Source organism: Haliotis rufescens, unplaced genomic scaffold (genome assembly GCF_023055435.1).
Source record: "Haliotis rufescens isolate VD_foot unplaced genomic scaffold, xgHalRufe1.0.p SCAF_2, whole genome shotgun sequence".
NCBI classification, from domain to species: Eukaryota; Metazoa; Mollusca; class Gastropoda; order Lepetellida; family Haliotidae; genus Haliotis; species Haliotis rufescens.
The window spans coordinates 42,970,662-42,986,221 of record NW_025963890.1 but is presented as its reverse complement, the minus strand read 5'-3'; the positions used below and the strand labels follow the sequence as shown (position 1 = coordinate 42,986,221).

General features: G+C 40.3%; 1 protein-coding gene across 3 annotated transcripts; it reads right to left on the bottom strand.

The window, feature by feature from the left end:
- Window positions 1-2,986: 2,986 nt before the first annotated feature.
- Window positions 2,987-15,543, bottom strand: LOC124149400 (non-structural maintenance of chromosomes element 1 homolog). 3 transcript variants are annotated; one of them, XM_046520945.2, is made up of 8 exons: window positions 15,415-15,543; window positions 13,940-14,101; window positions 13,166-13,305; window positions 11,014-11,091; window positions 10,675-10,818; window positions 8,816-8,932; window positions 6,257-6,389; window positions 2,987-3,964 (listed from the first exon to the last, which is right to left on the bottom strand). In XM_046520945.2, exons 2-8 carry the CDS (start codon window positions 14,052-14,054, stop codon window positions 3,888-3,890), a joined length of 804 nt encoding a protein of 267 aa, XP_046376901.1. In that variant the 5' UTR covers window positions 14,055-14,101; window positions 15,415-15,543; the 3' UTR covers window positions 2,987-3,887. The 3 variants fall into 3 exon arrangements, with proteins under 3 accessions (XP_046376901.1, XP_046376900.1, XP_046376902.1); XM_046520944.2 differs by having other exon boundaries at window positions 15,366-15,421; XM_046520946.2 differs by lacking the exon at window positions 15,415-15,543 and adding an exon at window positions 14,435-14,497.
- Between the last annotated feature and the right edge of the window lie 17 nt (window positions 15,544-15,560).

Here is a 15,560-nt window from a genome sequence, read left to right as displayed (position 1 = left end):
AGTAAGCATAAATGAATGAATGTAAGCGTGAATGAATGAATGTAAGCATGAATGAATAAATGAATGTAAGCATAAATGAATGAAAGTAAGCGTGAATGAATGAATGTAAGCATGAATGAATAAATGAAAGTAAGCATAAATGAATTAATGTAAGCATGAATGAATGAATGAAAGTAAGCATAAATGAATAAAAGTAAGCATAAATGAATGAAAGTAAGCGTGAATGAATGAATGTAAGCATGAATGAATGTAACCATGAATGAATGAATGAAAGTAAGTAAGCATAAATGAATGAATGTAAGCATGAATGAATGAAGGTAAGCATAAATGAATGAAAGTAAGCGTGAATGAATGAAGGTAAGCGTGAATGAATGAAGGTAAGCGTGAATGAATGAATGTAAGCATGAATGAATGAATGTAAGCATGAATGAATGAATGTAAGCATGAATGAATGAAGGTAAGCATGAATGAATGAAGGTGAGCGTGAATGAATGAATGAAAGTGAGCATAAATGAATGAAGGTAAGCATGAATGAATGAAGGTAAGCATGAATGAATGAATGAAAGTAAGCATGAATGAATGAATGAAAGTAAGCCTGAATGAAGGTAAGCATTAATGAATGAATGAAAGTAAGCATGAATGAAGGTAAGCGTGAATGAATGAAGGTAAGAATGAATGAATGAAAGTAAGCATAAATGAATGAATGTAAGCATGACTGAAGTTAAGCGTGAATGAATGAATTAAAGTAAGCACAAATGAATGAAGGTAAGCGTGAATGAATGAATGAAAGTAAGCATAAATGAATGAATGTAAGCATGAATGAATGAAGGTAAGCATAAATGAATGAAAGTAAGTGTGAATGAATGAATGTAAGCATGAATGAATAAAGGTAAGCGTGAATGAATGAATGTAAGCATGAATGAATGAATGTAAGCATGAATGAATGAAGGTAAGCATGAATGAATGAAGGTGAGCGTGAATGAATGAATGAAAGTGAGCATAAATGAATGAAGGTAAGCATGAATGAATGAAGGTAAGCATGAATGAATGAATGAAAGTAAGCATGAATGAATGAAAGTAAGCCTGAATGAAGGTAAGCATTAATGAATGAATGAAAGTAAGCATGAATGAAGGTAAGCGTGAATGAATGAAGGTAAGAATGAATGAATGAAAGTAAGCATAAATGAATGAATGTAAGCATGACTGAAGTTAAGCGTGAATGAATGAATTAAAGTAAGCACAAATGAATGAAGGTAAGCGTGAATGAATGAATGAAAGTAAGCATAAATGAATGAATGTAAGCATGAATGAATGAAGGTAAGCATAAATGAATGAAAGTAAGTGTGAATGAATGAATGTAAGCATGAATGAATAAAGGTAAGCGTGAATGAATGAATGTAAGCATGAATGAATGAATGTAAGCATGAATGAATGAAAGTGAGCATGAATGAAGGTAAGCATGAATGAATGAAGGTAAGCGTGAATGAATGAATGAAGGTAAGCGTGAATGAATGAAAGTAAGCATGACTGAATGAATGAAAGTAAGCATGGATGACTGAAGGTAAGTGTGAATGAATGAATGAATGAATGAATGAATGAATGAATGAATGAATGCATGTGCCATTTTCTAGTATTGCTGTATCATGCTCAGCTACATGTATACTTCTATGATAGAAGGTATTAGTGCCGAGTTCTATATTTGTTCTAATTGGCAAGTTTGCATGCACTGTATATATTGTTATTTTCTCTGCAGAGGTGTGTACTACTGTGTAGAAACTTGGCGCGGCAACGTCCCCCATGTGTGGTATCAACCCAGGCCCACACACCTGGTAAGTTCACTTGGGTTTATGTAGCGTTTATAATTAATTTATTAACTGTGTATATTGTCTATCTAGTGTATGTATGTGGTTACATATCGAGACAAAACTACTTTTGAAATGTACATGTATATGAATGTGTATTTACTTGCTCATAACAAGTATCTGTTTAATTGAGAGTAATAAACACTAACAGCGGATAGCCAGTAGATTTACAACCATGCTACCTACTGCATCTTATTAGTTTGTTTGTTTGTTTTTAACGCCGCATGAGTGGCCCAGTCTAAGGCGCCGTGATTCGATATCGATGTGCAGAGTTGCGTCCCATGGGCATGCCAGGAACCTATGATTGTGGGTTGGAATCCCGGTTCGCCTCGATTATGTTTCTAGGTTTGTCAGCACCATACCTATGCTCGTGGGTTTCACCGAAGTGGTAAACTTCTGAGACCTGCATCACTTTAGGCTTTCCTCCCACATTAAGCTGACACGCAATGATGTAACTGGAATACTGTCAAAAGCAATGTTAAACCCATCTTCCCGAGGCAAGATAGTTAACTGACTTTAAAAGTCCAGTTTCCAACCTTGCCGTCCTTTCTAAGCCTCTCCTAAGGACCAATCAGATTCCACCTCTCGTATCACTTGCGTTTGCTTCACACAAAATGGTTGCGCCTGGTCAGGACGATCTGATCGATAATCAATGTCTATATTGTGATAAAACGGGTTTGACATCGCATCACGTGAGCACCTTGATTAAAAACATGAGAAGATTTTGAAAATATCTACTGACACCGAGTTGGTGGTGCACATGCTTTGCAAATCCTGCAATCAACCGAAATCTGCACGACAGTTTACGAACCGGATTTCAATTAAGGTGCGCGATTTTGATTGGACTATGCATAGACCAGCCAAAATGTAACTCCATAATACCAGCCTAGTTCGGCAAGGGTGGAAACTGGACTTTTATAGTCAGTTAACTCTCTTGACTCGGGAAGATGCATTAAACCCAACTCACTCATGACATGAGTTTGCAGTTGAACAACTGATAATGGAGGATGACACACAATTAACAATGTCACCAAGCCCGATCACCCACTAAAGTCACATAGATTGCCAGGGATCAAGTCAACCCGGAATTCCAAAAGGCTCGTCAACAAATGGAACACAGTTAATGACAGATAACATTTTATTAAATGAATATGTTACATAAATTTCCTCTCTTCTCATAACAGAAATTATATTTATTTCTCTCGAATTGTTTCTTTCACACAGTGGACATAGACAATGGTCAACTCAGCTTCGTGGTGACGGACAACAGGGTGATGAAGATGGTCAGCAGAACAAGACTACTCATAACATTTGTTTGTTGCTTAACACCTCACTCAGCAATATTCCAGCTATATGACGGCGGTATGTAAATAATCAAGTCTAGACCAGACAATCCAGGGATTGATGTCATGAGCATCAGCCAAATGATTGTTATTATTCAACCTTAGTTACCTACTCATGTTAATCCCTCTCATGTATGATAATCCTTCACCTATCATATATAATTCTATACCACGTTCAGTATTCAGCCTTGCTTGACAATGGTGTAAGGATCTATACAGAAACATCACTATTACAGTAATAAAAGTTGTTGTAGTTGTTATCCATGAACTTCGGTCTACTTTGACCAGGTCTTGATATATCCCTGATTACACTCATCCACACAACATGATATAATCAACAATTGTCATATGTAACCTTAACATGACTTACGCTTCTTGATACAAGTTGTTATCTGAATTAAATCGACATTTAGTATGAGCAACCAATGCTTGTCGTAAGAGGCGGTCAGGCTCGCTGACTTGGTGGATGCATTCCATCGTATCCTGATCGCGTATCCCAAATGCACAGCGCATGTCGATCACTGGATTGTCTGGTCCAGATCGCTGTAATATGGCTGAGTGCATCGTTAAACAACAAACAAGCATAATGTCTCCGCAGTGAGAGGACAAGTCCATCGTCTCCAGTAGGTATGGGCAAGTCTGACACTGGCATGGTTCATGTCCACCACAGAATGATGGTGTCCTAGGTGTGGTGCTTCCTCTTCCGCACATGAGATGAAGCTGCCTGGTCCTCTTGTGTGGCTTGAGTACTGTTCATGTCTGAAAAACAAATATGATAATACTTGATAAACATTTCCCAACATAGTATTTTTTTAGGGTAAAAATATCATTTATACTTATCCTGACTCATACTCCTGAGCTGTGTTCCCAAGAACAGAGAAAAACATCTCTCCCGGCCGCACTGGAAGCATGTGACCAAGCCAGTACACTCATCACTCTTTCACCCTCACGGCCAAAACATGTATACTGGATATTTTTACCTTAAATACCATATCCTAACTCATACTAATTGCTTGAATCCCACGGTTGGTGAGAACATTTTTTTAATCTTCCTGGACATCAATTGGTACTGGGGCAATGCCTCTTGTGAGAGGAGTACGATAAAATCAAAAGATTGTCGATTTTCTAAATGCTCATTAAGTAAAATTCAAGTTTACTTAGAACTATTCTCGTGTTTAGAAAAGGTCATAAATCTTGACACAATCGTTATCACACATGCTCTGATTTACTTAGTAAAAAGGGGGAGCAAGGACTCTTGGTCGGTGGTTATGAATCGGTAACCTGACGTCTACGAGTCTGCATGATTTTGGTTATCTTCGATTAGGTACTGTCAATTCTTAAGCGACCACTAAAGGTCCAATTTGGTGAATTCCGATGAAGTCTCAAAGGTGTGTCCGATTTCCAGAAATATCCTTCAATTACAGCCGGAATGGAGCAGTTGCCATGGAGTTCTAACGTAGAAGCGAGAGCTCTGATCTCCGGCATCTCTCTTGATTTGAGGTATGACTTCTCTCATCAAGGTGATAGTAGTTCTAAAAACTTCCACTGTAAATAAATATGTAAATGGACAGTGATAAATCTTCTCTAGCTTCAGAACCAAGTATAGATGATAAATGTGAAACTGTCTGTTTGGTTGACCAGGCAGTTGATCCTTGGCGATAAAATACAGACGGAGACCCAGATGGGCTGATGCGTTGTCACCATTGTGAAATCTAGGGCGATGAGATCTGGAAACCAGGTTCGGCACAGGTTGTTTGTTGAGTGTGTGTTGTTGCTGCATAGCAAGGATCACTTGCTGAGTAACATTAGCTGCGCGAACGACTGCGTGAATGGACTGGTCCTGAGTGCAGATCTGCATGCGTGAAACCTGTGAAAGATTCACAAGCGACGAAAGCTGCGTGGAGAAAGCATGCTTCTACGACTTCATGGCTGCCTTAGTGCACGTCTTCGTTAAGGTGGGAACCTTCATAAAGCAAGACATTGAAGACAACTTCGATGATGAAGAGCTCTTCATCTTCCTCATTGACGACCATTTCTTCACGTTCGCCTGCTTCTCATCACCTTACAGTAGGAACGCAGCGAAGGCCTTCTCTGACATCTGCAAGGAAGGGTTCTCAGCAGCCATCCAGCTACGACCACAAAGGATCTGTCCTCATCTGAAGAGATTGTTACCTTACTTTTCTTCTTTGTAGGTGTGATAAGACTAGCGGATCCAGTGGAATCACGTCTTTTATGGTCAACTTCTTTCTCTGTACTACATACAAGTAGGCTGCAAAGTCGTCTTCCCCCAGGGACGTGCAGAGACGAGGAGTCTCAAGTGCAGTCTGTAAAGTTTTGCGAGCAGGGAAGTACTGCAAAAACTGCTAGTGACACACACTCGGTTATATTTGTAAATCAAGTTATAGTATGATGAAGAAAGGTTTGAAGAAGGTAATCTAAGCAAATTCTTTTAATATAAACTATTAATTTTGATAGGACGGCTTGCATTATGACAACCACCCAGTTGGCACAAAATAAAAGAGTGATAATTATACTGGCTTGGTTACGCGCTTCCGGTGCAGCTGCGCAGTTGAGATGTTTTTTTTACTGTTCTTGGGAACACAGCACTGGAGTTTCCACTACCTTTTTGGAGTGAGATGAGATAAGCAATTGATAATGAGTCAGGATAAGGTAAAATTATTTCTTATCCTACAGAGTACTACAAAGTAAGTATGAACTTGTCATGGATCTCTGTCAATCCTTCCACAATGAGCTGACATGCTGTGATATAACCGAAATACTGTTTAAACCAAACACACCCACTCAAGGTCACACACAAGATACCACGGCTTCACAAGACTCTGATACATGCATAGCCTTGTCAGGGTACTAAATATTGATTCCCAAGTCCTGGGCCCCGTTTCCACAAGCAATGTTGGCGCAACGTTGATCATAACTCCCATACTTCAACATGATTTACAACAATCATAGCACTAAGATTTTTTTATGGCACGAGGCTCTGCAGGCAGCACAGAGGATACTAGGAGACATGCACAGCAACACGGAACCTACCTCTCTTGGGGATGTCGTGGGTCCAGGCTGCACCACACTCCCGCGACGGACACTTCTGAGCTTCTCGGTGACTGAAGTAGCGGACAGCACAGTGGAAGTGTATCTTGATGCCACACTCCTCACATGTCTGGCCCTGTGGAGACAAGAGAACATGATAAACAGTGGAATATTATCCTGGTATAAAACACTGCCTCCAACTCTAGCACAGTCGGGGGCACGGGAGGTCCAGTCGTCTAAGGTGCCGCAATTCGCTGTGCAGAGTTGCGTCCCTTGGGCATGCCAGAGACCTATGATTGTGGGTTCAAATCCCGGTTCACCCTGATTATGTTTCTAGGTTTGTCGGCACCATACCCGTGCTCGTGGGTTTCACCGAAGTGGTAAACGTCTGAGCCTTGCATCACTTCGGGCTTTCCTCCTACATTTATCAATCTGTTCATTGATATTAACATTGAGCCTTATAGCCAGGCTCCTAGGTTATTGACCCCTAACAACAAATGATCAGGTCGGAAACAGGTATGACAAACATGTCACAATATTTCTGATATACGAGAGTTGACTTATAAGTTCTGAGTCTCACATAGAAAGACTTGACCTAAAGACATTATTTTTTATTTTGTTTACATAATCCTCTTTCATATCGATACACTTTTACCAAAGATGTTGGAGGGAGTTTATCCCAGTTTCATAGAAGTCCTTCTCTTGGTTGTCCAAAAAGTTCTCCACATCTGCTATGACCCCATTGTTTGAGTTCAAATGGGTTCTGACAAGAGCTTTCTTCGTGATTTGGAGACTGTTGGAACCAGATCTGGTGAATAAGATTGGTGCCAACACTCTTGGATTGTAGCCATGGCAATAAGTGATTTGTGCACTGGTGGATTGTCCTGAAAGAAGAGCATACATATTCTCGGCTTCCCACATCTCTTTGTCTTCATTTCATCTTCTAATTGCCTCAAAAGTGCAGCTTAATATGCTCTGTTTATGATCTGGTATTTTGGTAGATGATGACACCCAAGGCACCCCAGAGCATCAAGGCCATAATCTTTCCAGCTGATGGGTCAGTCTTTGCCTTCTTTGGTGGTTGTGATGTTAAAGTGAGTGAGTGAGTGAGTTTGGTTTTACGCCGCTTTTAGCAATATTCCAGCAATATCACGGCGGGGGACACCAGAAATGGGCTTCACACATTGTACTCATGTCGGGAATCGAACCCGGGTCTTCGGCGTGACGAGCGAACGCTTTAACCACTAGGCTACCCGACCGCCCCTGTGATGTTAAAGGCTTTCACTATTGTGGCAGTTTTTATCCACAGTCACAAATTGTTGCAAGAACCTTTCAGGATCAGTTTCAAACAGAGTTAGATTTTAACAAGACATGTTGTGCCTGGTGCTATGGAACCCAACGAGCTGATACTGTCTTCATTGCCAAAGTTTGTGATAGTGGAAAGTACTCTTTCCCAGGAATGCCTACTGAACTACCAACACAACATTCAGTTATTCGCCAGCCGGTCATCACAATATCGTCAATTCTCTGGATCAGTTCTGGTGATGCTGACATCATGACCTTCCAGGACAGGGGTCGTCTCCAAAGCTCTCCAAACTCTTCATTCAGGTGGCACAGGAAGTTCATCCTTGCTTCGTCTAGCATTGATATCTTGGATTCTGGCAGTACTTCATCACTGCACATTCCTCAAGCTTGTGCATTTTCCAAAAGTCATAGACCTCTGCATTTTACTGACTTGTCACAGTGAAACAATTTGCTCAACTGACTCAGGCTTGTGGAGATACCTCTATGACATGTCATGTAAACAATGAAAGATTTCACTATTACACAATTCCTTCTATGGGAGGTTCAGAACTCACCAATCAAGCCTTGTATCCAAGGTAATGTGTTATTTGACCCACTGGTAATCAAACAATTCTGAAATGCTGCTTGAATATTTTTGCTCATCTTCACGAGGCAAGCGTGTCTACAAGCCTAGTTTCTACCCTTGCCACATCAAGGCCACTTTTCTTGGCTCGACCATGGTGCAACCTCACGTAGATCACGAGTTGTGCCCCTTGTAATGAAAATGCAATATACAAACAGATTTCTGTTCTTATCTCAAAAAGCTTCGCAACTATGGCAACTACCATAGGTGACGACCTAGGCGATTGGATAACTAAAATATTCGCGATTTCATGCCTGACACAAAAAGATAGGCATTCGTTGGGGGGTTCAAATGATGAAAGAGACATATTCGTGTCAACAAAGACAGGCAGTGGTAAATCACTTCCATACGAAGGTGTACCAGTCGTGGATGCTGATTTTGTCAAACGTTCTCAGACTGGACTATTGATATGTGTGATAGTCCAATCATATTTAGCACAGGAAAGTGGACTTGATGGCAAGGATGGAAACAAGACTTTGATAAAAAGGCTAGTGGATGATCTTGCCTCGGCAAGATGATTTATGCTGTCTACTGTCAAAATTTAATTACAAGTAAGAAATCAACATAACAACTTCATCAAGCAGCAAATGGATTCCCATTATTATTATTATTATTATTATTATATTGATGCTGACCTTGAGACAGAGTTTATTGCACATGTTGCACATCTTGACAGCCTCCACGAAGTATTCCTTGATGTACTGCTCCAGCTCTAGGACAGCCCGTGTGTGAAGCGAGACTCGGCCAGCCTTCTGAAATACAACAAAGCATTCATGATCATGGTTGCTATGGCTACTTTCAACAGATATCAGTTTATACACCCCAAACAGAATTTCTCTTCATGCAGTTGAGTAAGGAGGGTATATTATCCACCTTCATTTACTATTTGTTTCAATAAGTCTGTACGTTTTTAAGATTCAAGATGCACCATTCTTGATGGATGCCTGAAATATCACCTGCAAACTGGGCTCACAAACAAAGCTGTCATGAGACATTGTTACAGGAAACCTTGATGCTATGAGGACCAGCTACCTAACGGAGAGCTCAGAAAGGTTGCAATAGTTCATAATCATGTATTGGTCTTTTCCTTATTCTTGTAATATGTACTAATTAGCTCACCTGAGACATCTACTAACGTCCATGAGTGAGTAAGTGAGTGAGTTAGTTGGGTTTAACACCGCTTTTAACAGTATTCCAGTTATATCATGGCATGCCAGCTTAATGTGGGAGGAAAGCCCCAAGTGATGCAGGTCTCAGACGTTTACTACTTCGGTGAAAACCACAAGCATGAGTAGCTTCCTACCTGATCTATCCTCTCCTGACAATCATGGCTGTCCTACCTAAGCTCTCCACTCCTGACAAGCTTCCTACCTGAGCAATCCACTCCTGTCAATCATGGCTGTCCTACCTGAGCTATCCACTCCTGTCAAGCTTCCTACCTGAGGTATCCTCTCCTGTCAATAATGGCTGTCCTACCTGAGCTATCCACTCCTGTCAAGCTTCCTACCTGAGGTATCCTCTCCTGTCAATAATGGCTGTCCTACCTGAGCAATCCACTCCTGTCAATCATGGCTGTCCTACCTAAGCTCTCCACTCCTGACAAGCTTCCTACCTGAGCAATCCACTCCTGTCAATCATGGCTGTCCTACCTGAGCTATCCACTCCTGTCAAGCTTCCTACCTGAGGTATCCTCTCCTGTCAATCATGGCTGTCCTACCTGAGCGAGCAATCCACTCCTGTCAATAATGGCTGTCCTACCTGATCTATCTGCTTCTGTTAATCATAAGCTTCCTACCTGAGGTATCCGTTTCTGTCAATCATTTGCTTCCTATCCTGATCTATCCTCTCCTGCCAATCATGGCTGTCCTACCTAAGCTCTCCACTCCCGTCAATCAAAAGTTTCCTACCTGAGGTATCCTCTCCTGTCAATAATGGCTGTCCTACCTGATCTATCCACTCCTGTCAATCATAAGCTTCCTACCTGAGGTATCCTCTCCTGTCAATAATGGCTGTCCTACCTGAGCTATCTGCTCTAGTCAATCATGGCTGTCCTACCTGAGCTATCTGCTCTAGTCGATCATGGCTGTCCTACTGAGCTGTCCACTCCGGTCAATCATGGCTGTCCTACCTGAGCTATCCGCTCCGGTTGATCGTGGCTGTCCTACTTGAGCTATCCGCTCCGGTCAATCACGGCTGTCCTAACTGAGCTATCTGCTCTAGTCAATCATAGCTGTCCTACCTGAGCTATCTGCTCTAGTCAATCATGGCTGTCCTACTGAGCTGTCCGCTCCGGTCAATCATGGCTGTCCTACCTGAGCTATCCACTCAGGTCAATCATGGCTGTCCTACCTGAGCTATCTGTCCGGGCAATCACGGCTGTCCTACCTGAGCTATCTGCTCTAATCAATCATGGCTGTCCTACCTGAGCTATCTGCTCTAGTCAATCATGGCTGTCCTACTGAGCTATCCCCCCGGTCAATCATGGCTGTCCTACCTGAGCTATCCACTGGTCCCGACTCATGCGGTCTAGCAGGTCCTGAGCATCATTCTTTGAGATCTTCTTCTCCAGCTTCTCCGTTAGGTTCAGAGTCTCGATGGAGCCAACAGTTCCATCATCAGACTCAACAACCAGCTCTACCTGAAAGAGAAGATATCACCAGTGTAATCTGAGTGGACTGTCCGAACATTGAAAGTACTTCTTACTAGGACACAATTATTACGTAAACTGGACACAATAAAACCCTTTGTCATAGAGCATATTGCGTGTCTGTGTAACATACAAAAATAAAACTTCTTCACAGGAAAGGCTGCCAACAAAAAATACAATACTTACTAGCTTTTTGAAGAACTCCAGCTCATTTTGGTTGTAGTCTGAGGCCATCTTGGTGATGTCTGTTCTGCTGATGTTTACCTGGAAAGCATGACTTCACAGATACATTCTTTCACAAACTAAGAGGTTATAAATTTGAACATTATTTAGGGACCAGTCATTCATTATTGGGTGGGGGGGGGGGGGTGTGTGTCAGCAAAATATGATGAAGTGATACAGTCCCAAGCGCAACATCCCCCTCCCTTCTCCAAATAAATGACCAGTCCCTAAGTACCTTAACCACGATAACAGGCCAATGCTGAAATTATGTATTTGAAAGAAGATGAAATTGTGTACGTATCGCACATGTTACGTGTGGTATGAACGGCAGGGGTTCCCGCTAATACCACAAATAACAATTACAAGAATCACACAACAATCTCTGAAGTTTAAAGCTAGATTTAATAATTAAAACAAAGATAAGTATATAACAATTCTCAGTTACTGGGCAAGGCACTCATACACATCTATTTAGGCAAAGCAATATGGCAAACGTGCAATATAGATAATAGTCACCTCAGATTTCTTGACATCACATTCCCAACGTATTCCATCTCACATAGTTCCAAACTTATATATCACAGTTCACAGGATAACTGGGTAACAACAGTTTCCACCTTCGTAGCGTCAACATGACCTTCTAACTTTGTCTCCGGACATAATGCTGGGCTGAACTGCCCTCGTTCAGTTAAACCATATTTCTCCCTCTCCAATTCTTTTTCCTTCCCCCTTTCTGTTCGATAACTTGCCCTCATATACTAAACAAATTACCAAGTAAGCTATCTACATCAGCACACAACAAAAGGTTGATCGGCCCACATCAATCAGTTACCAAGCCAACTCAAACTCCAATCACTCCACAAGCACGCTTCTCCCCATCAGGCAGCTTGCTTAACTCAATCAAGCATGACGCCGTCCACTCAAACTGGACCCCTTGTGAACCACACAAATATACAATGTCACTCATAACACACACTTAAAGTAAGCCAAGTACCATTCACAATCACCAATCATGACATCCACAAGATAAGACTCCAGGCTTAAATGACATTATGTCAAAAATGCACCAAATGATGGTGGTGAAAAAAACTCATTCCTTTTCAAAAACAATCTTAATTTCCATTTGCGTGTTTGTTTAATTTTACAGGTATCAAATTTAAGTCAATTGAAAAACAGTATGTTTATTTCCTCATTACACATAATCACATACTTGAAGTACCCACAGTATTCCATGCCCAAGAAATCATCACAAAACACATGTTACTGGTGCAGTATGGAACATAAAGCTTTAATGTGTAAGGAAGTGAGTTCAAAAATTGTTGTTGGGTTGAAAAGTAAGGGTACGTCAGAGAAGACACATTTGAGTTTGTTTTACATGCACTTGGTGCATGTGGACATAAATATCAGGTTGCACTTTTCAATAATAGATTGCACTGGTGCATGTGGACATAAATATTAGGTTGCACTTTTCAATAATAGATTGCACTGGTGCATGTGGACATAAATTTCAGGTTGCACTTTTCAGTAATAGATTGCACTGGTGCATGTGGACATAAATATCAGGTTGCACTTCTCATTAATAGATTGCACTGGTGCATGTGGACATAAATATCAGGTTGCACTTTTCAGTAATAGATTGCTTTGTAGCATGTGGACATAAATATCAGGTTGCACTTTTCAGTAATAGATTGCACTGGTGCATGTGGACATAAATATCAGGTTGCACTTTTCAATAATAGATTGCTTTGTAGCATGTGGACATAAATATTAGGTTGCACTTTTCAATAATAGATTGCACTGGTGCATGTGGACATAAATATCAGGTTGCACTTTTCAGTAATAGATTGCACTGGTGCATGTGGACATAAATATCAGGTTGCACTTTTCAGTAATAGATTGCACTGGTGCATGTGGACATCAATATTAGGTTGCACTTTTCAGTAATAGATTGCACTGGTACATGTGGACGTAAATATTAGGTTGCACTTTTCAGTAATAGATTGCACTGGTACATGTGGACATAAATATTAGGTTGCAGTCTTCAATAATAGGTTGCACTGGTGCATGTTGTATATAGCTAAATCAAGCCCTGACAACCGTTATCAATGTGACCTACCAGTCCATAGTGGTTGGACCCGTCGTCTTCACTAATGGCTTTCTTGATCTCCATGTGGAATGGGTGTATATTGGCATTGATGATCCTCACAAACTCAAACAGACGCTTCTTGGCATCAGGGTCATCTTCAGAGATGCTAACTGTCACGAGAAATTAGATTAACATGAAGAAATCTGACCATGTTGACATTCAAAACATCATTTACACATTCATAAATGTGCCAGTGATTAGTGATAATACATTGTACTTTAAGTGGATGTAAAAACCCTTTAGCGCCCATAGGCAGCTTTGGTTGTATACTCCCCAGGGAGTAGAGAAAGATAACTGACATGCAAACGGATCCACTGGTCAGCGAACAAATTTAAAAAAACGCATTTGAGTAGATACTAGTACCTGGATACCTGCGGTATATGAATGTGTAATAATAATAATAATAATAATAATAATAATAATAATAATAATGCGGTATATGAATGTGTAATAATAATAATAATAATAATAATAATAATAATAATAATAATAATTTTTAAAAAAACAAAACAACCTGATATTCAAACGGAAATTCTCATACAATGAAACCTTTCTGCTTCATTACTACGTTCATTTGCTCATAAATGTTTTTCTACAGGTTTATTTCAGATCATCCTGGGTATGTGAATGCAAGATATGAGGTTAATGAATCAATGAATGATAACGATGATTCCACTAACTGACAAAGAAATCTAGATGCTATCAGTATCAGGTTAAGTATTCATGGTATTGTCAATTACAGACCTGAGTATTTGTCACAACATTGTTTGAAAAGCTGTTTCACTTCCTTAGCATTTAGCAGGCTCTGTGACATAAATTTCTGCAGGAACATGCGATGGCAGTTGTTCATGTCCCCCATGATTGCGCGCTGTAGTATGTATAGGCTGTATGTGGTGAAGCACAAACCTGCAACAATTCAAAGGCAAACATGTACTGAACTGTGAAAGGTTTGTTGGTTGGTTGGTTGGTTTGTTGTTTAACTCCGCACTCAGCAATATTCCAGCTATATGACGGCGGTCTGTAAATAATCGAGTCTGGCAATCCAGTGATTAATATCATGAGCTTCGATCCACGCAATTGGGATCAATGACATGTATCAACCAAGTCAGCAAGCCTAACCACCCGATCCCGTTAGTCGCCTTTTACGACAAGCATAGTCACCTTTAACGGCAATCATGGGTTGCTGAAGACCTATTCTACCCCGGAATCTTCACGGGTCGAAAGGTTTGTGTGACCTGCCTTATTTGTTGAGCATTACCACCACTACATCTAGCTGTGGTATCCGCATCCCTGTGCTGCTCCCTAAAAACATGATAAACGATTTTGATATTGATTTGTCGATATACACAGCTACAGGCTGTCCCAAGTAGGCTTTTTCCCAATGGGTGTATGCATAATTGTAACCCAAATGAAGGCGTACACCTTTCAAATCAGAAAATTCATATCCCAAATTGAAAGTAGTTTCGTAACCCTATGCAATAAACATTGACTTACGCGAATATAAAATATTAATTTAGATTTAGATCTAAACAAAACACAATGTAAATGCATGAAGGTGACCTTTTTATTTGAACAAAAACAACAGCATATGGCAGTTTTAGTGAGTGAGTTGGGTTTAATTCCACTTTTAACAAGTTTCCAGATATATCATCATGTATATAATCTAGTAACATAAATTGCATCATTGTTCGAGTCACCATGGTCACAAGTAATAAAAATCAATTAAGTTTCCACTAATATACAATTCCAAGACTAGTGCTATGACTTGTACATATTATAATAGTTATTTGATAAAAGATAATTTCAAATGCATTTGGCTACCTACAATATTGGCTTGACTTCTTGATTTTCCCACTGGCTACCTGGAAAAGTATACTTGGCTACTTGGCTACTTGGTAAAAAAGCATACTTTGAGGCCTGGGAAATAACACATAGAAAACCCTTTAAAAATGTCAAATGTCTACTAGTCGTTGTGATACCTTAACTATTGGGCAATTTGGCAAGGACTATAGAACAAGTACCAATTTCTACCGCCGATGTCTGTGTACTAGGCTAGTTTGACCAAATAATATCATATAAATTTGTCAAACCCAGTAGTGACAGCTACTTGTCAGTCACGTGGTAATGAATTGTGTATGACGTGGTTTACCATTTTATCATATACACTTACTTAAGTACCGTGCAATCATCTGTTAACGCGTATCAATATGATATCTTACCATTCTAGTTTCATATTCGCGCCATGTTTGTTTTCTCTATAATCTCCCGAACGCAATCCAAAGTGTCTTACGATATGCAAAGGATTAACAGCGACGACTGTTGCAATCTGTTACCTACAGAATATTGATATATTAGTAATATGTGT

Coding starts and splice junctions, on each gene's coding strand:
- LOC124149400 (XM_046520944.2), bottom strand. Junction 10,819..11,013: donor TGGAGTTCTTCAAAAAGCTA/GTAAGTATTGTA, acceptor CTTCTCTTTCAG/GTAGAGCTGGTTGTTGAGTC. Junction 3,965..6,256: donor CCACGACATCCCCAAGAGAG/GTAGGTTCCGTG, acceptor TTTGTTTTTCAG/ACATGAACAGTACTCAAGCC.